The 27,615-nt window shown below is 44.3% G+C and overlaps 1 protein-coding gene across 1 annotated transcript in view; it reads left to right on the top strand.

Moving 5' to 3' along the window:
- The window catches only part of GALNT17 (polypeptide N-acetylgalactosaminyltransferase 17), a 115,846-nt gene that overhangs the window by 51,670 nt on the left and 36,561 nt on the right, over positions 1 to 27,615 (top strand). The window contains exons 3-5 of the mRNA XM_082201243.1: positions 3,500 to 3,666; positions 11,521 to 11,695; positions 18,186 to 18,383. Coding sequence (XP_082057369.1) covers positions 3,500 to 3,666; positions 11,521 to 11,695; positions 18,186 to 18,383 — 540 coding nt within the window. The remainder of the gene's footprint in view (positions 1 to 3,499; positions 3,667 to 11,520; positions 11,696 to 18,185; positions 18,384 to 27,615) is intronic.

The following is a 27,615-nucleotide window of genomic DNA, read 5'->3' as shown; positions in this document are numbered from 1 at the left end:
GCAAAAAATCATATATTTGGGTGGGCAAAAAAGTGCGTACCTTAATGAGAATAGAATGAAAAATGTGTATGGAAAGTTATTTGCAAAAATATGCAGGTTAGTCCAAACTGTGTACAAAAATGGGTATGTTTAGGGGGAAAAATCCCTGCTAGAATGCTGGTAAATTTTCATGAGGAGTGTTTTGGGGCAGGAAGGGAATTGTAAGTTGCCGCAAAACTGGAGCACTGAATTTAAGATTGAGAAAATGAGGAGCCGAGAGAAATTGAAACGGCCATATTCATCTGTCCTTACATGTAACGTAACTCTGGCACTGCTTCTGTTGCTGCCAACTCTGTCAAAGGATTTCATCATCAAGTCTTTGGGGAGAGGCGCATCTTTGTTCAGAGGAAAGATTTCTTACCTGGTGCTTCATAAATTACACATAAACTGACTTCCTATGGATATCTTCCTTTTGAAAGGTGGCAGGCGTAAAGGAACGAGCAAAGCACAAAGGAAAATAAGCATCTAAATCAAAGCATGTCGTTCAGCTTAGGGAAGCTGGGAAAGGGACGTCTCATAAATATAACTCTGAAGTTTCTCTCTCTCTTAACGACTTCTCAGATGCTCCGCGTAATTATGCACAGCTCAGTTAATTTTCTGGTTGATCTCGGTGTTTGTGTGGAAGAAAATTAATCAAGCATCCTTCAACTCAGCCGCTTTAATCGAGGCAATAACTAACACTCTGGGTATGAATGGATATTTGAAAGAGGGTTGTTTTCATCTGGGAATCAAAAGCAACTCGACAAATAGCTCTTTATTATGAAGAGTAAGTGCTGGTGGACAAAAGCTTCATTGCATTTCTGGATGATTTGAAGTTATTTTGGGCTTGCCTCTCACCGCTAACACCTTGTGGCAATTGGTGGTGTGCATTGTTATTTTTATTTACTAGAAATCTTTCCAATTTGCAAATGCCTTGCTTCATAAACGGGAGACCTTTGCTATGCAACTTATGCACTCTTTGGCAGAGCTGTGGCCAGAGGTGCCAAGCTGTGCCCAAGGCCCATTGTGCACCGTGCACATGTGATGTCATGCACATGACATCACATCGTTGGGAGGAGGCCGAGTGTGGAGCCCAGTGCAGCGAGTCTTCAATGGCAGGTGGTTCCTCCTTTTGTGTACTCAGGAGGAGCTGGCCACTGAAGCCACACTGTGCTTGGCTCTGCTCTCACCTTGGAGACCACAAAGATGAAAGAGGAAGTGGGAAAGAGTGTCATTTTTCTAAGTTCCTCCTTCAGCTCTCTGTACTTTTCCAGAGAGAGAAAGGAAGCTATCCTCTAAATCTCATGAGCAAGGGGGAGGTGAGTGGGGGGCTCAGTGGATTCGTGGGGAAGACCTCAAAGGGGCCATTGTGCCCCTTTTGTACGAGCACCCCGATGCTGATTGGAATGGGTTCTCCAGACCTGTGTGTGAAGAATTAATCCACATTACATTGGGATCTCCAAGCAATGTTCTGGTGCTCTGATCTCATTAAGCCAACTATATAGGAAGCATCCCTGACCACTTGAATATGGGAATTTTCTACCACACCAATTTGCTTGCAAACGAGGATGGTAGTATACCTCTCTGTTAAAATGGCAAGCACTTAAAAGAATTCTTAACGTGAGCTCTGAAGCTATTCCAGGCAAAACACTCTCATTCTTCTGTCTCCTATATTCTAATATGGTACCAGAAATCTCTGTGGGATGCAAAGTACAGGCATTAAGGAAATTTATTAACTTGCTAAAACTGAGTTGCCTTTGCTGCTGCTAGTAGCTAGGCCTGCTCCATGAAAGTTTGGCATAGTTCAGGTGACTTTCCATCAATATAACAGTATTCAAAGGAGGTCCAATCCAGGCATGCTGTTTATCTCCATAACCAGGAAGGCCATTTGCCTGCTTATGTCTTTAATCCCACAAGTCATAGAGGCACATAGAACTGTTGGGGAGAAGCCCCAGAGGTGCTTTACTTCAGAAAGCACAGCAACGCTTGCCATAATTCAAAAGCCAAATGTTGAAATATGTTTATGGGCACTTAGTTTACTGCATAAGTGGAAAAAGTGGAGTTGCCTGAGAGATGTATTGCTGCAGTGGTGTTACATACGATAAAACCTACCAGGTATCCCCTCCCCCAACATTCTCCTTAGTCCCCATTTTTGTCGTTAGAGGTCAATAGTTACACCCTAGTGGATATCGTAGAGTTGGAAGGGACACCAAGGGTCATCTAATCCAACCCCCTGCAATGCAGGAATCTCAGCTACAGCATCCGTGACAGATGGCCATCCAACCTCTGCTTAGAAACCTCCATGGAAGGAGAGCCCACAACCTCCGGAGGGAGTCTGTTCCACTGTCAAACAGCTCTTAGTGTCATGTAGGATTCTAAATCTATACAGTTTGCTGCATGCAGTATCTGTGCATCCCATCTGCTGCTACTTAACAGGGTCAGTTCCTGTTCCCTGGTATCTATCTGTGAGTTGCTAGACTTGTCCTCCTTCAGAGTTCAGTCAAAGTTAAATCTCAGGGTGAAAAGTGAACTCATTGAACTGGTTTTAGATGTCATGCTAAGCCATAGTTTAGTGGTAGAAGGATGGGCAGCATTGAAGCTCATGTATTCTCCTTTCATCCACTGCAGCCCTGAGGAGGAGATGGAAGGTTTCTGCTTCTCTTTTATGCTTGATGTACTTTAGCATGTTGTAGGAACATAAATGATGGTTCATTATCCCTACGGTTAATGGAAACAAGCCAGCTTTGTCAACAATGGTGTCTCTCCCCAAGTCTTCTACACCCGGTTCATCTCCCAGACATCTTCCACCAGCAAGCCCTGCTTGACTGTTGGACCTGATTCTGCAACCATGCAGGAGGGAAGCCCAGGAGGTCCTTCCCAGGATACTTGAGGAATTGGATTTCAGCTATGATTTTAGACAGGAACTGACTTGATTAGTATCTCTCAGACTAATGTGCAGATTTGAACCCTGTTTCTCTTCTGGCTTTTGCCCTCCCCAAATGTTCTGATGCAGTTTCTCTGCTCAAATGTGTAATTTGCAAGAAAATAGGTTTGGAAAATATGTATTTAAATGCAAATTTCTACGTGGATTAAAAAACCAACAACAGATTGGCTCAAAATTGGGACAGACTTATGAAAAAACACACAGGCAAAAGTGACATGGAAACAAACTGGCCGATTCATTCATCCCGGGTTCCATGCAATAACAGTTCTTGTGGATGTTCTGCTTCTGATGGTTATAGAAAGTATTCTAAGGGTTGATCTACACACAGGAAAAAAACCACTATAAATAAGTCAGAAATTAAATTGTTATAACAAAAGAAAAAGGTTATGGATTACCTCGGTTTTTTTTTGTTTTTTTTTTTTCTCCCCAGCACTATCTGGTGTTGCATGTTTATAACGCATTCAGAACACTGTTTTTTGACTAATGTAGCTGAGTCCTAAGTCTTTGGCTAACTTTGCTTTGCTCCCTCTCTTACAGGTGTAAAGAGCTGAAATACCCAAAGGACCTCCCACAGATTTCTATTATTTTTATCTTCGTGAACGAGGCCTTGTCGGTCATCCTGCGTTCAGTGCACAGTGCAGTGAATCACACACCTGCTCACCTGCTGAAGGAGATAATTCTCGTAGATGACAACAGTGACGAAGGTGAGTGAGCTCATCCCTTTGGAGGACAATGCCTGCAGGCCATTCTCAAAGCAGTCACCCTTTGCCCTAATGGACCAACCTCCAGTGGGTGCTCACTTGGACTCCAGAGCTACCTGGAAGTTGTGCAACTGTCCGCTGCCTTTCATAGCATCTTGGCACTCCCTTGTGCTCAAACCACACTTCTTAATTTTCTCCTCTTATCTCCTTGCCTCATGAATCATTCAGGATTGGCTATGCAGAAACCCACTAGGAAGCACCTAGTTAAGGGAGGGGACATCCTTCCTAGGAGTAGAAGGGTGCATTAGGGACAGGGGATGAGAAGGGTAAATTTGATATGTTCCTTCCTTACATATATATCTGCCCTCCTCCCCACACCTGGTGCCACAGTTGCTATTAATAAAAAGTAGACCAGGGATCAGCAAACTTTTTCAGTGGGGGGTCGGTCCACTGTCCCTCAGACCTTGTGGGGGGCCGGACTATATTTTGGAAAAAAATATTGAACAAATTCCTATGCCCCACAAATAACCCAGATGCATTTTAAATACAGTGGTACCTCGGGTTACATACGCTTCAGGTTACATACTCTTCAGGTTACAGACTCCGCTAACCCAGAAATAGTACCTCGAGTTAAGAACTTTGCTTCAGGATGAGAACAGAAATTGTGCTCTGGCAGCGTGGCAGCAGCAGGAGGCCCCATTAGCTAAAGTGGTGCTTCAGGTTAAGAACAGCTTCAGGTTCAGAATGGACCTCCAGAATGAATTAGGTACTTAACCTGAGGTACCACTGTAAAAGGGCACGTTCTACTCATGTAAAAACACGCTGATTCCTGGACTGTCTGTGGGCCGGATTTAGAAGGCGATTGGGCCAGATCTGGTTCCCAGGCCTTAGTTTGCCTACCCATGATCTGTGGATCATTCGGTTGCATGGGGAATTCTAGATAGGGCATCTTTCCAAATACAATGAAATGCTTGTGTTAGGGCATTTGAACTGAAAACCGTCAACCAAAGTTGTTCAGCTAGAAAGGGTGACCTTGATGGGGTGGTTTTGGGAATTTCATACCCAGCAGTGGTGGTTGGGGGTCCATTGGGAGGCAGGGAGTTCAAACAGTGCGTGGAACCAGAACGAAGGACAAATAAGAGCCAACCAAGGCCCCATCTGCACTATACATTTAAAGCAGTTTTGCACCACTTTAAACAGTCCTAGCTTCTATGCTGAAATGTCGAGAGCCAGTGTGGTGTAGTGGTTAACCGGGTTCGTGTCTCCGCTCCTCCACATGCAGCTGCTGGGTGACCTTGGGCCAGTCACACTTCTTTGAAGTCTCTCAGCCCCACTCACCTCACAGAGTGTTTGTTGGGGGGGGGAGGGAAAGGAGATTGTTAGCCGCTTTGAGACTCCTGAAGGGGAGTGAAAGGCGGGATATCAAATCCAAACTACTCTTCTTCTTCTTCAAAAATGGCCGGAAGAGCCAGAAATCAGGAAGACCAAAATTTTAACAAGGAATGGGGAGAATTTGTGCTTATCTTAAAGACCACTGTAAACAGTTAAAATCGTTAGTAGGATTGGAATATCTCTTGTAGTTTAATGTTGTATTATGGACGTAATGGAAGAGGTAAAGGATATGGATCATCATAAAAGATGCAAGAGGAATTGATTAATAATAGGATCCACAAAAGGGAGGGTGGAAGTCCAGGAGATTCCTTGGAATATTGTTTTTATTATTTATATTTGATATATCTCTGTAAAATTTTAATCTGAAAAACCAAATAAATACATTTTCCAAAATTAAAAAAAGCATTCCTAGTTTTCCCCAAAGAATCCTGGGAACTGTAGTTTGGGCTCTCTATTATTCGTTTACATTATATTAATCAGCCTCTTAATGAATGTAACCCCAACTGATGCAATGTAGCATCAATTCTCTGAGTAAGCTTAGGCAAATATATATTGCCTCATTGTTGAAAGCTTTAAACAGTTGTGGCTCTCCCTCCCAAAGTATCATGGGAACTATAGTTTAAGGATGCTGTTAGGAGACCCTTATTCCCCTCAGAGAGCTACAGTTTCTAGACTGCTTTAACAATCCATCCATCTGCATGGGGAATCTGGGAATTGTAACTCTGTGAGGGGAATAGGTTGCCCCCTAACAACTTTCAGCCCCTTAACTAATTACAGTTCCCATAATTCTTTGGGAGGGGCAGCCATGGTGGTTTAAAGTGGTATAGGTAAAGGGTAAAGGGACCCCTGACCATTAGGTCCAGTCATGACCGACTCTGCTGTTGCGATGCTCATCTCGCTTTATTGGCCGAGGGAGCTGGCGTACAGCTTCCGGGTCATGTGGCCAGCATGACTAAGCCGCTTCTGGTGAACCAGAGCAGCACACGGAAACGCTGTTTACCTTACCGCCAGAGCGGTACCTATTTATCTACTTGCACTTTGACGTGCTTTCGAACTTCTAGGTTGGCAGGAGCAGGGACCGAGCAACGGGAGCTCCCCCCTTGGGGGGATTCGAACCGCCGACCTTCTGATCGGCAAGCCCTAGGCTCTGTGGTTTAACCCACAGTGCCACCCGTGTCTCATTAAAGTGGTATAATGATGCTTAAATGTATAGCACAGATGGGGCCAGGCTGTCAGGGACACTCCAGTCTTTTAGACAGTTCTTTCCCATTCCCACCTGGAGCTGCCAGGAATTCAACCTGGGATCCCAACTACACTGCAAATTCCCACTTATCTTGCTTGCATTCTACTTTCAGCTGCCTCCTGTTCCTTCATGAACAACTTAAACCTTGTTTTTTGCAGCCTGGGTGGTGCTGAGCCTGCGCCATAAGCCTGCACTTTGAAATATTAATGGCATTGCCTTATGTCAAAACAATGCTATGAAGAAACCCAACACCAGCCTTATGGGACTTAGAGACAATTTATAATCTCTGCCTCTTTGAATTTCCTCAGAAGGGAAGTGACTTCCGTTTAGAGGGGCAGAGTGGGAATCTGCCACGCAGCTGCTTTGACGTTCCCCTTTTGTTCCTGCATCTCCGCTTTGGCATAAAAGGCAGAGCAATAAATGGGGGGCAATGGCTGTGCGGCGTGAGGGGAACTGTGTCCTGCAAATACAGCTTTATTTGCACACACAAGAAGTCTGCACATTCAAAGTGCGAGCCCTGAACCCATTTCATTTGACGCCATCTCAGCCTGAGCCCATGAGGTTTCGCTCTGCTGTTTACCACTCCTTTTATTTCTCATTCCTACATTCTCTTGAAGTAGCAGCCTGCTTTGCCACTTATCTCCAAAGCATGTTGACCTTGCAAATGTCTTTACCAGCAGTAGACTCTGAGAAAGAGAAACTGGAATAATTCCTGAAGTTCTGCAGTGAGATTGTTTTTCTCCCACCAGTATTTGTAGAAGAGAGTGGAACAAAAACCTTGGGGTGTGCAGGAACTAAAGAGCCAATTTCCCACCCATATGAGCCATTTTAACAGTCATGGCTTCCCCTGAAGAGTCCTGGGAAATATAGCTTGTTATGGGTGCTGTTCCCAGAGTGGTTTAAACATCAATCTGTTTTTCCAGGGAACTTTCCAGGGAAACAGGGGTCTCCTGACAACCCTCATAAGCTTTAACAAACTATGGCCCCCCAAATACTTTAGGGGAAGACATGAGATTTAAAATGGTCACATAGTGCTTTAAATACATAACATGGAACCTTGATATCCATTGCACCTTGGATAATAGATAAGCAGCACACAGAAACCAGCCATTTCATTGCAACTTGAACGTGATGCCTAATATCAAAAGGCATTGACTATAAATGAGAATCTCTAGGCGGATTGACAGGTGATACCTCTCATTGTCAGAAGTGCTGTGGAGATGTAGTGGAGGGGGGAGATGAGGAACAGTCGCAGTATAACCGTACTTTAAATGGATGGTGCAGGTGTGGCCCAAGTCACCGTCATGTGAAAGACAAAAATCCCATGACTGCAATCATGGAGCAGGAATTCTAACAGATTCATGGACCAACAAATTTCATTCCCGTACTCCTGGATTGGAGAACTGGATTGTTACTTTCTCCACCCTTTTAGGGGCCAAATTTGACAGGTCAGATGTGCCCACCATTCAATCCCCTAATATCACAGTTACCTGATCGTGGACGCAGGTGCTGACTGAAACCCTCCCAGAACAGGAGAGGCTTCATCAAGCCATCTCCACAGTAAGAATTGAGACTTGGGAAGAATCAGAATTGGAGAGTTGGAAAGGACCCTCAGGCCCATCTAGTCCAACCCTCTGCAATGCAGGAAATCTACCCACAACAATCCGTAGGTGTGCTCGAACCACCAACCTTCTGGTTAACAGCCAGGCCCACTGAGCTCTGGATTAGCAATAAAGGGCATGTTTCGCATGCAAAAAATACCAGGTTCACTTCTCAGCATCTCCAACAAGGGCCAGAAGAGATCCTTAATTGAAATCCTGGAGCATCACTGCTGGTTAATACTAAGCTAGATACACCAGTGGTCCCACTCTCTTTGTAGGGCAGCTTTCGATGCTCATAATAGCATGTTGAAAGGTGCCAGGGGTGAAAGAAACCCAATTCTGCACCTCAAGTAATCTCATGGTTAGAGGTTTTATATTTCTTCAAGAAGAGCTTGCTGGTTCAGGCCAGGGGGCCATGAAGTCCACATCCCGTTCTCATATTGGCCAGCTAGAAGCCCCAGCAGGAAGCCTGCAAGCAGGACATGGGCACAACAACGCTCTCCTCCAGTGTGGTTCTAGAAACTGGAATTCAGAAGCAAACTGCCTCCAGCGGTCGAGGTAGAACATTGCCGTCAGGGCAAGTAGCATCCGTGAATTTGACTAATCTTCATGAAGCCATCCAAATTGGTGGTCACCGCTTGCTTCTTGTGGGAGTGGATTCCATAGTTTAATTGTTCACTTTATGAAGAAGTACCTCCTTTTGTCTGTCTGCAATCTCCTAACATTCAGCTTCTCTGAATGCCTCTTGAGTTGCAGTGGGCGAGGGGTGTCTTGCCCAAGGCAAGGTGGGTTGTTGTTGTTTTTATTAAAAAGAGAGAGAGAGATTCAGAAGCAATACAAAATACACAAGTGAGTGAGAAGATTAAAGATCTTCTTCTCAAACAGCAAGCAATGTATATATACCAACCTGCCACTTGGAAGCCCCCAAGAAGCAGTGAAGCAGCTCCCCCAGGTAGCCTCACTTTTCACGGTCCTGCGGCCGATCAGTCTGTGCACAAGCTTCAAAGAAACTCTGCCCAAACCGTCCAATTTTATAGATAGCCTGTGTGGCTTGCCATGCTGGCTACGGGCAGATCATCCATTAGCAACCTCCTCCCAATGCCTCACTTTCTGAAAACAATGTCCAACATCAAAGAAGGTATCCAGGGCCGGATTTAGGTTTGCTGAGGCCCTAAGCTACTGAAGGTCACGGGGCCCTTTATATGTCCAGCTGTCCTTTGTCAACAACAAATTGCTGCTGTTTTTTGTGTTGAATATATGCTATATGGTAATTTATGGATCTAAAAGATATCTAAAGCCATTTGCACATGCAGAATGTAGGCACCCTATATGTAGAAATGAGCAAACCAGTGACATTTTATTTTATTTGTTTTTTATCTTATATTTTGGAAATGTACACCCAGGGTTGTTTTTCCTTTTATTTTTTGGGGGGCCCCCAAGAGACTGGGGCCCTAAGCTATAGCTTGTTTAGCTGATACGTAAATTTGGCACTGAAGGTACCCAGCATTATCCCCCCCCCCACTGATTAAGGCAGCTGTGGGGGGGGGTGGTTTCACCTCCTCAGGGCATTGAAGACTGTTCTCAAACCATCAAAAAACTTAACAGGAGTGAGGGAGGGAGAAGGAACAGAGGCACGAAGGGTAGCCTTGTCAGATCACTAACTCTTCGATAGATTTTTGTCTTCTGGACGCATTTCCCATACAGAGGGAGACAAACTTTTCTCTATTCACTTTCTCTACGTTACATTTACAGCCTTGATAGCAACTGGCTTCCTACATGGATGAGTATCTAAATCTTCTCCCTCATTTCACCTCTGAAGATCTAAGGATTCTCTCTTTGTGTGTGTCTCTGCCTCTCTTATAGTTTTAGTGAAAAAATGAAAATGGGGAATTGGATTTCCCCAATGTTGAACATCAAATGCAAACTATTTTCTATGCTGCTCTTCCTAATGGAAATGGTGGATGTTTAGGGCTGGAGCAGAAGAATGCTTAATATATATTTCCCAGCCTTAACTGCAGCAAAGTACTTTGTGTGAGGAACGAAAATAACTTTTAAGTGCATCAAATGGAAAAAAAACACACTTTTGATTTAGTGCTTCTCTCAAATTAGCCCCGTCTTTTCTAATTATTGAATGAAAATCATGCCTCAGTCAATTTGCCACTTTCAGCTGCAATGAAGTAGTTTGCTGTGATGCAGCAGTGATTTATAATTGAATTAAGCCAGTTTCAGTAGGTTGGGTTGCTGTTCCCTTGGTTTTTGTAGTGACACTTCTGCGCTTTTAACAGCTTCACAACAGACAGAAATTCAATGGGTGGGGGTTTCCCCAATGTATATTATTTGACATGGAGAGCTGAACCTGTTGAACAATGGCCTGCCATGGCTTGTTTTGGGAATGTCAAAGAGAGACTGGGCAGATGAAAAGTGAGAGCAGTTGAGATGAAAAGCTGGTGGGTGAGTGGGGAAGAAGTCCTTTACCTTGGACTGAGGAGGACAGACACAGGAAGGAGACAGTCAGAAGGGGGGAAAGAGATTCCCAAGGTGAGGGAAGAAGTATGCTTGTAAGTTGGAGATGTGAGAGTCTGCCTCTCTGCATGTGGATAAATAATAGGGTCACCATATGTACCGCAAAATTCCGGTGATGTCTGGGAGGTGGGTGCTAAATTGTCACCCAGGGGGGAAATTAATTAAATAGTAAATGTCCGGGATTTTGTCTGTTCCCCGGCGGAAGCGCTGTGCAGCTTGTTGCCTCCTAGACGATGATTTCAGAAGCCCGCTGTCCACCACTGCCATCCCCCCAAAGAAAGCTCAACAACTTCGGACGATTGCTCAGGAAAAGCTCAACAACTTTTTGGACTATCGCCCCAAAGTAGCTGAGCAACTGTGTCCAGATTTTTACTCCTTGAAATATGGCAACCCTGATATATGATATAGGGACGTGGGTGGTGCTGTGGGTTAAACCACAGAGCCTAGGACTTGCCGATCAGAAAGTCAGTGGTTAAAATTCCCACGACGGGGTGAGCTCCCGTTGCTCGGTCCCTGCTCCTGTCAACCTAGCAGTTTGAAAGCACGTCAAAGTGCAAGTAGATAAATAGGTACCGCTCCGGCGGGAAGGTAAACGGCATTTCTGTGTGCTGCTCTGGTTCGCCAGAAGCAGCTTAGTCATGCTGGCCACATGACCTGGAAGCTGTATGCCAGCTCCCTCGGCCAATAAAGCGAGATGAGCACCGCAACCCCAGAGTCGGCCATGACTGGACCTAATGGTCAGAGGTCCCTTTACCTTTACCTTTAATATATGATATAACTATGGTAAATGGCCTTATAGTTATTTTCTTTCTCTTTTTCTCCTGGTTTTTATTTTTTTTGGGGTTTTTTATTATTATTCTTGTTCTGTAGACTAGTCTGATTCTTGTATTTTATGTCAAAAAAATTTCTGAACCATGGCTTAAATATGCAATTGGAAGCCAAGATGCGAGGTTCTCAATCCAGGTGTGCACAGACCCTGGTCTGGCACGTGGCACTTTGATTGAGATGGTGTCCTACATGAGAACATCTCAGCTTCTGCTTTGACTCCAAAAGTCTCTGTGTCACTCCAGTTCTTTGGGTTTCTCTTTCTCATTCTAGAGGAGTTGAAGGCGCCCCTGGAAGAGTATGTCAACAAGCGATACCCTGGCCTGGTGAAGGTGGTCCGCAATCAGAAAAGGGAAGGCCTCATCCGAGCTCGCATCGAAGGCTGGAAGGTTGCCTTGGGCCAGATCACTGGCTTCTTCGATGCACACGTGGAGTTCACAGCAGGCTGGTACGTGAAGCACTTAAGGCCCCAGCGCTAACTCATTAGTAGAACAATGTGCTGGTCATCCTGCAACAGAGGTGGCTTCAGGATAGTATGACCACTGTAGTCCCTCTGGGTGCCACACTGCAGGGGATGCCAGAACGATACTGCCCAGTATACCTGAAGGAGCTTCTTAACCCCCAGCACTTAGCCCAGACACTGAGGTCCAGCTCCGAGGGCCGTCTGGCGGTCCCCTCTCTTTGAGAAGCCAAGTTACAGGGAGCCAGGCAGAGGGCCTTCTCGGTAGTGGCCCCCGCCCTGTGGAACGCCCTCCCATCAGATTTCAAGGAAATAAACAACTACCTGACTTTTAGAAGACATCTGAAGACAGCCCTGTTTAGGGAAGTTTTTAATGTTTGATATTTTATCACTTTATTATTATTAATTATAATATTCTGTTGGGAGCTGTCCAGGGTGGCTGGGGAAACCCAGCCAGATGGGTGGGTTTTAAATAAAATAATAATAAGAATTGGCAGGGTGGGGTGCCAAATTTAGCATCACACAGGCCACTGCTGAAATTTGCCACTGTTTGGCAACCAGGGTGTCTGTTTCCATTTAAGGCTGCATTTGTAAATGCATTTGCATAATATATGTATTTGGGCAAGCAATTCTCCCTAACACAATACATTTTTAAAAAATATTTTCACTCATACATGATTTTTTTGGGTGCATTCCCGTATAATATGTACAGTCATACCTCAGGTCACAGACGCTTCAGGTTGCGTTTTTTCGGGTTATGGACCCGCCAAAACCTGGAAGTACCAGAACGGGTTACTTCCGGGTTTCAGGGATCACGCAGAAGCGCTAAATCATGCTTTGCACATGCACAGAAGCACTGAATCACAACCCACGCATGCGCAGACGCGCCTCTGCAGGTTGCGAATGCTGCGGGTTGCGAACATGCATCCCGCACGGATCAGGTTCACCACCCAAGCGTCCACTGTACATTTGTTGCTGTTGTTGGAGAACCGTATCACAGAATTTGGAGAAGTGAAAATTGGGTTGGCTTGTATGAAGATGTAAAAACAAGAACACATTCTCCCCTCCATCCCTACCCCTCATTGCCTCAAATTCAGCCTCATGATCTCACGCCAGGAACACACTGGATGGGGTTCACCTAACGTCCTCCACCAGTGAAAGCCCTTTGCAAGGACCTCTGCTTATGCAACTGGGCTTTCTGTCCATTTTCTTGCGGTGCACCCCATGCATCCCAAGATTGGCTTGGGGTGGGTGGGAGAACCTCCAGAACCCGGGGAAGGGGGGAGGGGGAAGATAATTCCATCTGTCAAGCTGCAATGTTTGCATGTATGGAAAATTTGTAGTAGTGGAACAATGAATTCCGCCCTTTAGGTTAGTAATGGTTACATTAGCCTAAGTCTCCCACACTAAGAATAAGTGGGAGGCAGCAAAAAGCCATTTAAAATGCCTCTCCTGGGACTTCTCCAGACATAAACGTGCATCCATGATAATTTATGCTCCTGATGGCATTGGGATAGTTATGCAAGGCCATGCTTTCAACGCCGTTTGTATTTGCTAAAGTTTTGGAGAAGACAATTTGGCTTAATTTCTAATTGAGCTCCCGTTGCTCGGTCCCTGCTCCTGCCAACCTAGCAGTTTGAAAGCACGTCAAAGTTCAAGTAGATAAATAGGTACCGTTCCGGTGGGGAGGTAAACGGTGTTTCCATGCGCTGCTCTGGTTCGCCAGAAGTGGCTTAGTCATGCTGGCCACATGACCCGGAAAAACTGCCTGCGGACAAACGGCGGCTCCCTCGGCCAGTAAAGTGAGATGAGCGCCGCAAGCCCTGAGTTGTTTGCAACTGGACTTAACTGTCAGGGGTCCTTTACCTTTACCTTTTACCTGTCACATTCTGCTGCAATCCTGCAAATTTCATAACACAGATGTTCCAGGTTTTGTTGTTTTTCATCCCACTTTTGTTGTGCTGTAGCACAAGAATCCCCAGCCAGAGAGCAATAAGGTGTCATTATCGTTCAGGAATCCCCACAAAACAACGAGCCACAGTGGCGATGTTCTGCCTCCTCTGCCAGAGGTACTACGGACATCCCAGAAGCCTCAGATGGTTAGCACGTGGTGCTCATAATGCCAAGATTGCTGCATTGCAGGGAGTTGGACAACATCAGGCATAGGCAGACTTGGCCCTGCAGATGCTTTCGGACTACAACTCCCATCATCCCTAGCTAACAGGACCAGTGGTCAGGGATGATGGGAGTTGTAGTCCCAAAACACCTGGAGGGCCGAGTTTGGCTATGCTTGGACCACATGATCCTCAGGGTCCCTTCCAACTCTACAATTGTCTGATTCTCTGACTCAGTGAGGGCTTTTGAATACCAGTTACTGGGAATCACAGGTGGGGAGAATACTCGTACCCTCAGGCTCCACTAGTGGTCTTCTGATGGACATCTGGTTGGCTCCTGTGAGAATAGGGCACTGGGTTAGTTGGGCCATTGGCCTGATTCAACAGTGCTCTACTTATGTAAAGGCAACCTGCCAATTTACACATGTTCATATGCAGCCTCACATATGCACATTGTGCCAAACCCGGAAGTGACCCAGAAACATCACAAAAAGGGGTGGAATGGGGTATTTCCAGCCTTTTCTCAGAGGGGTTTCAAATAGATAAGACTTCACAGATGTGTGTGGTGCCCTGGAACGTAACCCTGGCGTAAAGGGGTGGGTGGGTGTTGCCTATACTTACGGATTGTCACCAGCTAAGTTCTACTCAGAGTAAACCCATTAAAAGTAATAAGCCTAAGTTAGCTGCACCTATTCACTTGAATGGGTCTAGCAGTGGATAAAACTCTTAAGTTCTTAATAAGGAGAAATGCTGTACAATATAATAATATAATAATAATTTATTATTTCTACCTAGCCCATCGGAGGGATGCGGGTGGCGCTGTGGGTTAAACCACAGAGCCTAGGACTTGCCGATCAGAAGGTTGGCAGTTCGAATCCCCGCGACGGGGTGAGCTCCCGTTGCTCGGTCCCTGCTCCTGCCAACCTAGCAGTTCAAAAGCACGTCAAAGTGCAAGTAGACAAAAAGGTACCGCTCCGGCGGGAAGATAAACAGTGTTTCCGTGCGCTGCTCTGGTTCACCAGAAGCGGCTTAGTCATGCTGGCCACATGACCCGGAAGCTGTCTGCAGACAAACGCCGGCTCCCTCGGCCCATAGAGCAAGATGAGGGCCGCAACCCCAGAGTCAGTCACGACTGGACCTAATGGTCAGGGGTACCTTTACATTTACCTTTACCCAGCCCATCTAGTTGGGTTTCCTCAGCCACTCTGGCCGGCTTTCAACAGAACATTAAAAACAGAACAAAACATCAAGCATTAAAAACTTCTGTAAACAGAGCTGCCTTCAGATGTCTTCTAAAAGTCAGATAGTTGTTTATTTCCTTGACTTCTTATGGGAGGGCGTTTCACAGGGCGGGCACCACTGTATGGACAGTCCAGAATAAATTGACTACTAATTTGTGTCAACGACATGTTGCAAAATGTCTCCACAGCACACACACGCTTCTGTTTCTGGAGTGTCAAGGCTATGAAAGGGCTTTATGCTGTTTCTACTTCTCTGTGCTGAAAGAGAAGTGTTGCTCCCCCCTCCTCTTCCTATGTTTTTACAACAGAACAGGTTATGTTTCTTTTTTTCAAAAAAGAAAAAGGAAAAAAGAAAATTCCATCTCCTTTGCTCTTCTTGAAATATGTGTGACACGTGAGCCTATAATGCATGTTTCATTGTGTGCCTTGAAAAAGATGCAGAAAGCACCCAGGAGTAAAATAGTGGCATATCTACACAACACGCATGGTGGAGGAGTGACAGATTTTGAGTGGAGTCACCTGAGCTTTCCTTTGAACAATAAAGCTGAAGGATGTGTTCAGAAGGCTTATTTTCAATGCTCGCACCTGTACGCCGAGCTAAGCTAAATGCTATTATCGCTCAAGTCACTTGTTCTTCAGAACTGGGTTTTTCACTCATGCAAGGCAGGTGGAGCAAGGAGGACACTATAATTGACTGAACTCCTGTGTTTTGAAAGGGCTTCTTTGATGTATGGAGCATTGAATTCCCCCTTGTGTTTTACTACACAGAGAACTTTAAAATTACAGCAGGACTTTGCTTTGGATTATGTTGCTGTTTTTATTGTTGTTCATTTCATTTTGATACTGCTTTATATTTTTAAGGGGTGGGGTATCTAAAAGCTGTTTACAACCTACATCAAATAAAACAATCCAGAATAAAACACCAGAGAAGAAAGTCAAATATAAAATGTGCATTTAGAACAGCTTAATTAGCAAGGGAATAAATAGCTCAGTTGGTTAGAATGTGGTGCAGACAGCTCCACGGTTGCAGGTTCGATCCCCGTAAGGGATTCTAAATTCCATTGTAGAGGTTTGGACTGGAGGTCCTTTCCAACTCTATGATTCTATGAGATGAAATGTCATCGTAAGCATGGAACGTATCTGCTGCTGTTGCCGCTGATCCTGCCAATGGTGGTTCATGGCGGGCAGTGGCTATGGAAGCTCGCCTGGGTCTTCAGCCTCACCTTTCGTAGCTGGAATCAGTCAGGTGGGGAAAGGCCTGGAAGGCAGGGAACAGGTCTTCTGAGTCTCACAGCCAAGGTGGTTATGGGGATGGAGCACATGAATCTAAATGGGGAAATCCATTGCTTTATTCAAAGCCATAAGATATAGAAGGGACCTCAAAAAGATCAGTGACCCTTTCTGAATTCCAATGTATGTGCACAAGGTAGATGTTCAGAACCAAATGGAAGCTATGAAGGGGCCCCCAAATTTAAACACACACCTTCCACCAAGATTTTGAAGTTGGGGTTGGGGTAGAATTATAGAATCATATGCATACTACTTTAATAGTCAATACTTCTCACAAAGATTTCTGGGAACTTTCACTCCCCTTAAGGAGTCTCAAAGCGGCTAACAATCTCCTTTCCCTTCCTCCCCCACAACAAACACTCTGTGAGGTGAGTGAGGCTGAGAGACTTCAGAGAAGTGTGACTGGCCCAAGGTCACCCAGCAGCTGCATGTGGAAGAACGGGGAAGCGAACCCAGTTCACCAGATTACAAATCCACCGCTCTTAACCACTACACCATGCTGGCTTAAGGGGGGAAGGGCATTATTGATTTGTTCTTATTATGCATTTTGTGTTTTTTATCTTGTAGTTTTATGTTGTGAACCACCCTGAGATATACAAATGAAGGATGGCATACACATTTATTATTGTTGTTGCATATTAATTATTATTATTATTATTATTATTATTATTATTATTATTATTACAACAGCAGCAGCAACAACAGCAGTTCCCAAGTTGTTAGAAGACTCCGTTCCCCTTACTGAGCTACAATTCCTAGAATGGTTAGCAATCAATCCCTTTTCCCAGAGAATTTTGGAAAGTGTAGCTCTGTGAGACAAATGGGGGTCTCCACATAACTTTCAGCAACCCAAACAATTCCACCCTTAACAAACAATAGCTCCCTGACTCTGTAACTGTTAACGTGGTATAATGGTGCTTTAAAAATGTATTGCAGATGTGGCCTTCCTTAAGTTACCCCCCCCCCAGTGTTCACAGTCGCAATAAGAATTAGCTTCTAAAAAAGCATTATTATTATTATTATTATTATTATTATTATTATTATTATTATTATTATTACGATCCTGAGAACACTATCATAAAAGCTTTGTGAAAACAGCGGGTGATGCTGCTGAAGGGCTTAGCGTTTCAGCTACCTACATTTCGTGTTATCTCAAGGTGACTCAAGTACACGGTCTCTCATCTTCCCAAAAGCAGAGGAAAGCTTTGGGGCATGTTGAGAACAGGGGGCTCTTAAGGGCAGGGTGTATAAATCAAATCAGGCAAGCGGACACCAAATACGGATTTATGCTGTAATTCTGTACTCTCTTAATTGGGGTGGGGAGTGGGGGGCTGTCCCACTGAACTCAATGGGGCTTGCTTCTGAGTAGACATAGCCACTGTAAGTACCCTCCTTGAAGCAGTCTGTGTAAAAGCCGTGAACGCAAAAAAGAAAATAAAAGAAAAAGAAGAAGCCTTGCAGTCATATGGTTATGGTTGTGCAGGTTGTCGGAATTTTGATGCATCTCATTACATTTCAAATGCAAATATCATACATAGATGATTCTATTTATATCCTGTCGGAATCTATTGCCGTACTAGATTTGAAATTTCGTTTTACTCAACAGTCCAAAGTTCTTATGTCATTCAGCGATGAGTGTGGCGTTCCTAGGGGTCTGTCTGGGGGAAACTCCACGGCACGGCTGCAGTAATCCACAAGGACCTACCATTTGCCCTTGGCGATGTGGGTAGGTAGGCCTTCAGAAGCGAAGGAGCAGCTGCCACTCCTCATCTCCCACCCCAGTTAGGATCGATATGCCTACGTCCTTCAAAGCTGCTTTGCTTTCCTTTTCAGGGCTGAGCCTGTTCTTTCACGGATCCAGGAAAACAGGAAAAGAGTCATTCTTCCTTCTATTGACAATATCAAGCAGGACACCTTTGAGGTTCAGCGCTATGAAAATTCAGCCCATGGATACAGTTGGGAACTGTGGTGCATGTACATTAGCCCACCGAAGGACTGGTGGGATGCTGGAGACCCTTCACTACCAATCAGGTTGGTTGCAGAACAGCATGATGTGAAATAGCAGGCATTTCAACGAGAATCTGTGAATTCAGATTTACCCACATTAAGATTCTGGTTATAAGTTACTCATCACATTGGTGTGTCGGCCAGTCTTTATGACTGGAGAATTCAGAAAAAATCTCCCAGAAACAAGTGGGGAAATTGGGAAGGGACAATGGAGCTCCTACTGACCTCTGTCCATTGCAGATCTTAACTCTTCTGGAAAAGCTGAGTCAGTAGAGCATGCAATTCCTAATCTCAGGGTCATGGGTTCGAGCCTTACATTGGGGAAAGGATTCCTGCATTGCAAGGGTTTGGGCTAGATGACCCTCAATGTTCCTTCCAACTTTATAATTCTACGATTCTGTGGCTGTTCTCCATAAGAGATGGGAAAGGTGAGGAGCAGGCATTAGGATATGTCAAGGAGAGATACGATGAGAATAAATCATAACACTTTAAAGATGGCAAGTGGCTGAACAATCCTTTCCAGCTTCCCATGCAATCTCTAGTAGAACAATCAGATTTTTCAACAGCTTAATTGTGGATACTTTCCACAGGAAGTGTGAAAGATGTAGCCAATATCTTATTCTAGATTACTTTGAATGGAATGGAAACATTAGTACTTTTGAGGCCTTGCATAGTCTGCTGTTCTTGGAGCCATCTTGCTTCTTGTGTTCTGAAAGTCTTAAAACTCCAAACATGAGTTGGGTGTAGCAGTTAATAGTAAAAGGATTGGGATGTACTGTGTGATATTTGGAGACTAGCAAGAGTTTTGAAAAAGCAGATCCAGCCCAGATGCCGCAGGCTTGGAGAGCTGTCAGCCAACTGAACCAAAATCATGTTGGCTGTATGCCATAGGAAAGGATTACGAGTGAGAGCAATCCTTCATTTATATAGAAGTTGCATACTGGCACGTGTCTGATGATTTTGTCACATGAATAAGTACTTAGGTGCATAACGGGCTGTATTGCAGGAGTTCCCAAATTGTGGTCTGTGGCTCGCCAGTGTTCTCTTAGGTTAAGTTAGCTGTCTTGTGTCATGTCTGCTTTAAATAGTCATTTTGATTTTTAATTGTATTTTTATTGCTTCCTTCAGTTCTTCCATTGCATTTTGCTGTGTTGCAATTTGAGTTCTATATAACACAGATTGCAACGCCATAAAACACAATTTTAAAAATTGGCAATTAAAAATACGCTTAAAATCATACATCGTCGAGCACAGCACATTTCAGTTGCTACAACAGGCAGAAAAATCTTTTAAGCGGTTCACCAAGATCATTGGCAACTTTCAAGTGACTCATGGGGAAGAAAAGTGTAAGAACCACAATGCCCACCTACTTCATTTGTCTGTTGTGTTCACCTTCTTTTCAGCCCTGGTTTCCAAAGTGGAATGCCATTGCAAGATTTTGGCAAAACAAATACAATTAAAACAAAGAAGCGCATGTTGGTTAAAGATATGGAGATAGAATAAGAGTCTTCCTCCCTCATCCTCTGATTTTGCCTCTGCTGCATATTTTGGGAGCCTCATTCCCCTTTCCTTCCTGGGAGGGAGTGAGACTCTGCTGGGAAAAAATCAGAGGGGATGGATCCTTCACAGGCAGATTGCCATTCCTCCCTGTGATCCAACCCCTCCGTACAGTATCTGCCTGCCTGTCCCCATTCAAATAAATGGAGAAGAGGTGTGCCATTAGACTGCATGGCAGTGGGCAGAAAGAGACTCCCACTCCTGAGTCTGTGCTCAATCTGAGGAGAACACTGGAAAACTTTCCCATTTCTATTAGCACGGCCTGTCCAACCATGTTGGAAACAAAAAAAGTGAAATTAGAGCATCACATGTGTACAGGAAGACAGATGAACCCCAAAGTTTGGAATTGGGCAAAGTAAGATCATCAGAATAGAGTTAATGTTTTTGTAGGCTGAGTCATCATGGCGGTTGGTGGAAGTACAACCCCCCTGAGAAGGTCTGGTAGATTTGAAAAACATTTTTCTCGCACACTGTCTGTGCAGTGATTTTCCTTTGATTGAAGAAGCATACAGGATCTCTCTCATGGGGCAAATTGTCTGGAATCAAATAAAATGCTTCATTCAGAAATGAACTTCAGGTGGTGGTTCTAGAAAAGTGCTTGCTTGATCTATTACAAAAGAGGAAAGTAAAATACTTTCCTTGCAAGTGGTGTCATCAAGAACTTTGTGTTAAAGATCAGAGGGAAGGCCAGTTGAGGTTCATCCATTAAGGTGAATGGGGCACCAAAGCTCAGTCTGTCCTCAGCCACCTTCCTGTCCTCTTACAACAGATCCAGAGGTGTCACAGAAATGCGTAATTTAGAGGGAAATGTGCATCACAATGAAAAAATGAGTAAAATAACATACAAAAACTCATCATATTAGAAGAAATGTGTACATAGGGGGGAGTGTTTTTACTGAGACAAATTTGCACTAAAATGCTGAATAATGTTCTTGAAGCATTTGTCTTTATATAAAAAATAAATAAATTGCTGTAGAAGCTTGAGGAACTGAATTGAAGAATGGAGAAATGAGAAACTATGAGAACCAAAATGGACAGGTCCTTCCATTCCTGTTCCTAGCTGTATCCCAGCTTTGAACTGTCTGGAAAAGAAGGTTCATATTTCATGTGTGTATGTGTGTGAGAGAGAGCCAGATTCCAATCAATATTACACATCCCCTGGAAGACGTCGAGACGCAGAAAGCAGATGGTTGGCTCAAGTGGATAGCAGACTCCAAAAGATTGTTCCATTCATTCAATTTGCTATTTCTGAACCAACTTTTTTTTTTAATTTAAAAAAAAGAAACCTACACGTGAGTGGGGGGGGGGAAAGATGGCCTGAGAAAACTGTGTACAATTTTAGAATTATGATGGAAGGAGCTGGAGGTACAACAGTCCTCACCTTAAAGGGCGTACCCAATTCAACTTCCATTCATCATAACAGTGTGCTTGGCAGAACTCTCCACCTCTGTTCCTGATGAGATTTTTTGGCATGAGTTGGGACTGTGTGACAGAGATGTATGAAACAAAGCAGGGTTGTTTTCTTTTTCCATTTTAGCAGATGAGCTATATTGAAATGTGCTTCTGCGTATCTGTTTCCTCCCCCTCCCACACCACTGTGCAGATTAGTAGATTAGTGATGGGACGTTTCTAGTGCTGCAGATGTTGCAAACTTGAGTTCATTTTATCTGGGTGTGTGTGATGGGGGTGAAGACAGGAACAGCAAAATCCTAGGCATGTTTACCATTTTCATAAGAGCACAAGAAGAATTATGGTGCACCAGGACTCATCTAGTTCAGAACTTGAGCCCAACTGCACTCTTCCCACCTGAGATTCCTTCAAACTGCTATAACACATCCAATAGTGGAGTGTGAACTTAGGTATCCTGTATAGTAGCTGCTGATAGCATTATGTTCCATGAATTTGTGTAACCGATTACATTGTTAATACTATGTTTTGTTCAATGGGACTTGCTCCCAGGTATGTGGGTTAAGGCTAGCAGCCCAGAATGAGTTCCCCAAAGCTGTCTTGTCGCTGGGTCATCACAAGTATAATGTAAATTTCGGCAGGGAACCACAGGGAAGTCCTTTACCATGTGAATTAGGTACAGACCATTTCTGAATAGGTGAGCACTCCATGACATCATAGCACCTCAACCAATGGCCATTAAGGCTTATTTCAACAAGGTTTCAGGGAGACCTGACCTTTTGGGCTCCTGTGAACCCATGGTGATTCATTGTATCATATTGGTCTTGTTAATCCTTTCTAAAACAAACAGGGATGGCTTGCAAATTTATTCCTGGGGGTTTATTCCTCATTTAGAATAAACCTACCCCCAAATGAACTCTTAGCACCATGCAGCATGTCAGAGAGAATAAGATGTTAAGCAGTATGTGAGTATTTCCTTTGCTTCCCAGCAGGTGGGCTTTCACAGATACACAAGCATGGGAAAAGTTGTATTTTGAGCTAAAGGGTGATAATTTATTAAAGCTGATCTTGAGAAGACAAAGTACCATTTTTTTAAAAAAAAAACTTTTTAAAAATGCATTGCAGTCTCTTCCGCTTGAAAAAAGCTACATGCATAATGCCGCCAATGGGGTTTTAATGGGCAAGGATCTGTTTGGATTTTTGTTGCCTTAAGTTGACTTGACAAGAACATGGCACTAGATGCCAGAACAAAAAGGGCCCACGGTGAGGCAGATCCTAATAGTACTTTTGTTGTTGTTTAGTAGTTGTGTTTCTTCCAGACACAGATGTGTTTTGTGGGAGTAATTCGCCAGAAACTGTTATGCTTTTGCAACAACCCAGCCAACCAGTCACCCACCCCCTCAGTATGCCCACAGATAAAAATAGGTACAGGCTCATAACTCCCTAATTCTCCTTCCAAAAGTCACTGGCCACTCCCCACACCCCACATGATTCTTTTTGTAATATATAAATAGAATTAATTTTTTTTTTAAAAAAAAAGAATATTGGTTTCCAAAGGATCAAGCAGCCCATCACAGATAAATTTTGTATAGTTGCAAATTAATATAACTGACACTTCTTCATTTCATAACTGTACCATTAAAATTGCATTATCCTTTTGTCCAATTCTATAGCACACCTTCCAGGCCACAGTAGGTGCATCAGGTCCACCGTTCTGTTCCCAAAGTGGCCAGACATGCTTCCCTCCTGCATTTTCCAGCAACTGGTATTCAGAAACAGTACAGGCTGCAATGTTTTAGGCGCATTTGATATGTATGCGACTGTGCTGAAGCCAGAAGTGACCTGAAAAGTCACCAAAAGGGGCAGTGGGGTGGGGGGGCGGAATGGGATGTTTGCAGGCTTTTCCAATGGTGTTTCAATTATACGTGATTGTGCTTAAACATGCAGTGTCTTGGAATGTAACCTGGGGAGGTTAACCTGTGCTGCCTCTGACTCTGAAGGCAGAACAGAGCAATAGCAGTTAGTAGCCTTCAATAGCGTTATTCTCCATGAATTTGTCCAATCCTCTCTTTTACAGATGCCCAGGTTGGTGGCCACCACCGCTTGCCGTGGGAGTGAGTTCCACAGTTTACTTACCTATCTTCTTGCAGTCTGATATCGGTCCTCATAGCTGTAGTTTACTTTAAAGGATAGATCCCAGAAAATACAGATCATAGCCCTAGTAAATTGAGACAGCGGGAGCACCTGTGCGCTCATTCACACAGCACATACTTAAACAATGAAATTTGCTCCCACAAAATGTTATGGAGGCCAACAGTTTGAGTGGCTCTAAAAGAGGATTAGAGATCATGCATGCCCACCTTTTGCACCATGCTTTTTAGGACGAGGTCCACCCTTTAAAGTACCACATCCAAGCTCTTTTGTTTTGCCTTGATGCTCTCCCCCAGGAAAACCTGTTCTTTAGCGCTGAATTGGAACAAAAAGCAATTGGGGTTTTTCTGTGGATTGCCGTTTGCTCTGATTCAGCAGTAAAGAGTGGTTTTTCACGGGGGGGGGGGTGCTGGGACATGGAGCTTTGCGTGCCAAGGCCCTGCAACCCGCAGTTCCCTGATGGATAATAAACACACGGGCACAAGTATTTTGGTTTATGGGTTCAAATAGGCCACAGCTTTATTGGCTAGAGATGTGAGCGGTTTGACTTAGGCATTGGGGTGAAGCCAGGCTATATTACACTACTGCCCATCTTCAGGGAGTCCATCTAAGTGTAAACCACAAATAGGAGGAGCCCTAAGACTTGCATCAATTAGGGGCACCCCGAGGGGTCTCCATTGGGGTAGTGGCATGGCCCTAGCCCACGTCCGGGAATCAGACAGAATCCACACCCCCAGATCACTTTAACAAGATACCCTTAATGAAGAGGGGCAGGTGGAGGCTACAACCTCCCCTCCATCCAAACAAAGGCTTTCCCAATGCCTAAAGCACAATCAACGCTTCGAAACGTGGAATGAAAGAAAGTCTGGATGTGCCCTTAAGACAAAATCACGTTGACTTAAGGCTATCAAGGGCTACTAACCCTAAACATCATCATCATCATCATCAACAACAACATTTTATTTATACCCCACCAATCTGGCTGGGTTTTCCCAGCCACTCTGGACGGCTTCCAACAAAAGATTAAAAATATGTACATTAAAACATCAGACCTTAAAAACTTCCCTAAGATGTCTTCTAAATGTCAGATAGTTGCTTATTTCTTTGACATCTGATGGGAGGGCATTCCGCAGGGTGGGCGCCACCACTGAGAAGGCCCTCTGCCTGGTTCCCTGTAACTTCGCTTCTCACAGCGAGGGAACTGCCAGAAGGCCCTCGGCTCTGGGTTATGTTGTTCTGCCTTCAGTATGCAGATACGCTTCTGAAAGCCAGTCACAGGAGGGCAGAGTGCTGGTGTGGCCAGGTCATTCTTAGCGCCTTACAGCAGGGCACTATGTCGAGACATGGAGAGAGAAAAAACTCTGCAGGTGGCTGTATTCTTTGTTTTGACTGCAGGACTGTTCTTCAGCTAGTGACACGCCTGTACTTTTGGATAGCATTCTTTCCGTCGCCTGTGCTTGTGCCCCGAAGGTTTGTGCTGTTTGCCAAGCTTTCTCAAAAGGGTACAGCTGGCCCCGCAGAGCACGTAGTACACCTAAATGCCATGCACTGGGTTTCCAATGCACATTTCATTGCTCTGAGCTTGCTGAAGGTATGCAAGTCGGAGGTGGGGTGGGGTAATGAGCAAATAGCTGCCAAATTGTGGCAGACAATTGCTGAATAGCCTCAGGAAAGCTTCTCATTGCACAATAGATAGTGTTTGATGTGGGAGCACGGAAGAATTTACAAACTGGAAGACAATGATCTGTGGAATAGGAAAACGGGTTTTTTCCTATCTCGTGCAGAAGGCCATTAGAGGTCAGAGACAAATTGGAACAGTTGCAGCAGCTGTGTAATGCAAGTGTAATGAGCATTGCTGTATCTGATAGTATCTGATATTCTGTTGTTTAGGATGTGTTTCGGTTCTCACTTACTTTGGGAGTGAGCCCTCTTGAATTCAAAGAGCTTTACTTCCAAATTACTTGTACAAAACAGTAGGGTGGCCATCACAGTAGGGGGGGGGCTGCAGTCAAGAGAGGAGATATTGTTGCCTAAAATTTGGAGATGTTAATTTCTATGTGTTGATTCAAAGTCAGGAATAATCACACTTTAACTGCAGCCACACACACACTGTACTTGTTCAGCACTATTATACTGCTTGGATAGTCACAGCTTCCACCAAAGAATCATGGGAATTCTATGGTGCTTAGAGTTATTAGGCGACCCCTGTTCCCCCTCTCAAAGCTACAATTCCCAGAGTGGTTTCCTTTTTTCAGGGAACTCTGGGAATTGGAGCTTTGTGAGGGGAACTGGAGTGAGTGTGGTGGAGTCTCCTTCTTTGGAGGTCTTTAAACAGAGGCTTGACAACCATATGTCAGGAGTGCTCTGATGGTGTTTCCTGCTTGGCAGTGGGTTGGACTCGATGGCTCTTGTGGTCTCTTCCAACTCTATGATTCTATGATTCTATGAATAGAGCTGTGGGTGTTGAATACAGGATCAAATGGAAAATGATGCCTTCCTACATCCATAGGTCTGACTTGATGGGAGACAGCCTCTTCTGCCTCCATGGTCCCTGAATACAGTAAACTTGTGATTCTTGTGCACACTGAGTTCTGGGGCAGAAAATGAGCTAGCATTTTCACCCAATGTGATACTAGCATAGCAAGTAGGTCTTGCAATAATCTCTCTGTTTCCACAATTTGGTTAAAAGTTTCTGCTACCTAACACGGCATGCATAATTCTGTACTTGGACAAATAAGTTGTGGCGTTTTGCTGTGCAAAATAAGCAGAGGCGCAATATGCTTCCATTTCTCCACAAAATCTTCTGAGATGTACTGTGAAATAATATGATGGCGATACACGGTGTGTAACAATCCCCGTTCTCTGTTTAGATTCCATTTCCCTTTGTCCTTTATATTGCCTTCTTTTTGCGTTGAGATGCAAACAGCCTTGCAGAGCTTCAAATAAATAATTTTAAAAGTTTGAAAAGGAAAAAGTGGCTCTCCAGGGTTTGAAAAGGGTTTATTTTATCCAGCTTTACCTGGAGATATCAGGGATTAAACCTGGGAGCTTCTGCATGCAAAGCAGATGCTTTATTATTGAGCTGTAGACTTCTCCCAAAAGCCATACCTCTCAACCTTCCTGATTTCAGCAGGACATCCTGCAATCACAGAATCCATCCTGGTTTTTTTGGTCCAGCACTCTGGCATGAGACAGCTGGCTTATGCCAGATCTCTGGACCAAATGATGCTCGTTGTTTTGTTTCACACTCTTGTATATATCGGCTGGTTCGTGTGAGAGCTCAAGACCCAAAAAATGAACATTCCGATTTTGAACAGTGGGGTGTTGGAGGGTATGCAAAAGATATGCAACCAAGTAAACAGGGAAACTTGATGGCTATCCAAAGATGGGGAATGAGCAGTGCCGGATTTGCGTATAAGCTAAACAAGCTTAAGCTTAGGGCCCCACTCTCTTGGGGCCCCCAAAAAAATTAAAGGAAAAAAACAACCCTGGGTGTTCATTTCCAAAATATAAGATAAAAAACAAATAAAATAAAACTTACATAAAGCAACAGGGTTTTGTGTTGTGTAGGCTCCTATGATGTAAGTAATGGGCCCTGCCTGCTAGCCTGCTCCCTAAAATAACACTGTTTTGCTCATTTCTATATACAGGGTCCCTACATTCTGCATGGACTGGTTGCATGGCAACATGGGCAAATGGCTTTAGACACCTGTTAGGTCCATAAATTACCATATACAGTGGTACCTCAGGTTAAGTACTTAATTTGTTCCGGAGGTCCGTTCTTAACCTGAAACTGTTCTTAACCTGAGGTTAGCTAATGGGGCCTCCTGCTGCTGCCGTGCCGCCGGAGCACGATTTCTGTTCTCATCCTGAAACAAAGTTCTTAACCCGAGGTACTATTTCTGGGTTAGCAGAGTCTGTAACCTGAAGCGTGTGTAACCTGAAGCATGTGTAACCCAAGGTACCACTGTAGCATATATTGAACACAAAAAACAGTGACAGTTTGTTGTTGACAAAGGACAGCTGGACATATAAAGGGCCCCATTACCTTCAGGAGCTTAGGGCCTCATCAAACCTCAATCCAGCCCTGGGAATGAGAACCCGCTAGAGTCTAGCATGAGACTCTGAAGGGTTCACCAGA

This window comes from Podarcis vaucheri, assembly GCF_965113315.1.
Source record: "Podarcis vaucheri genome assembly, chromosome: 15".
Classification (NCBI taxonomy): domain Eukaryota; kingdom Metazoa; phylum Chordata; class Lepidosauria; order Squamata; family Lacertidae; genus Podarcis; species Podarcis vaucheri.
Note: the sequence above shows the minus strand (reverse complement) of the source record. Positions and strands in the feature narration are given on the sequence as shown.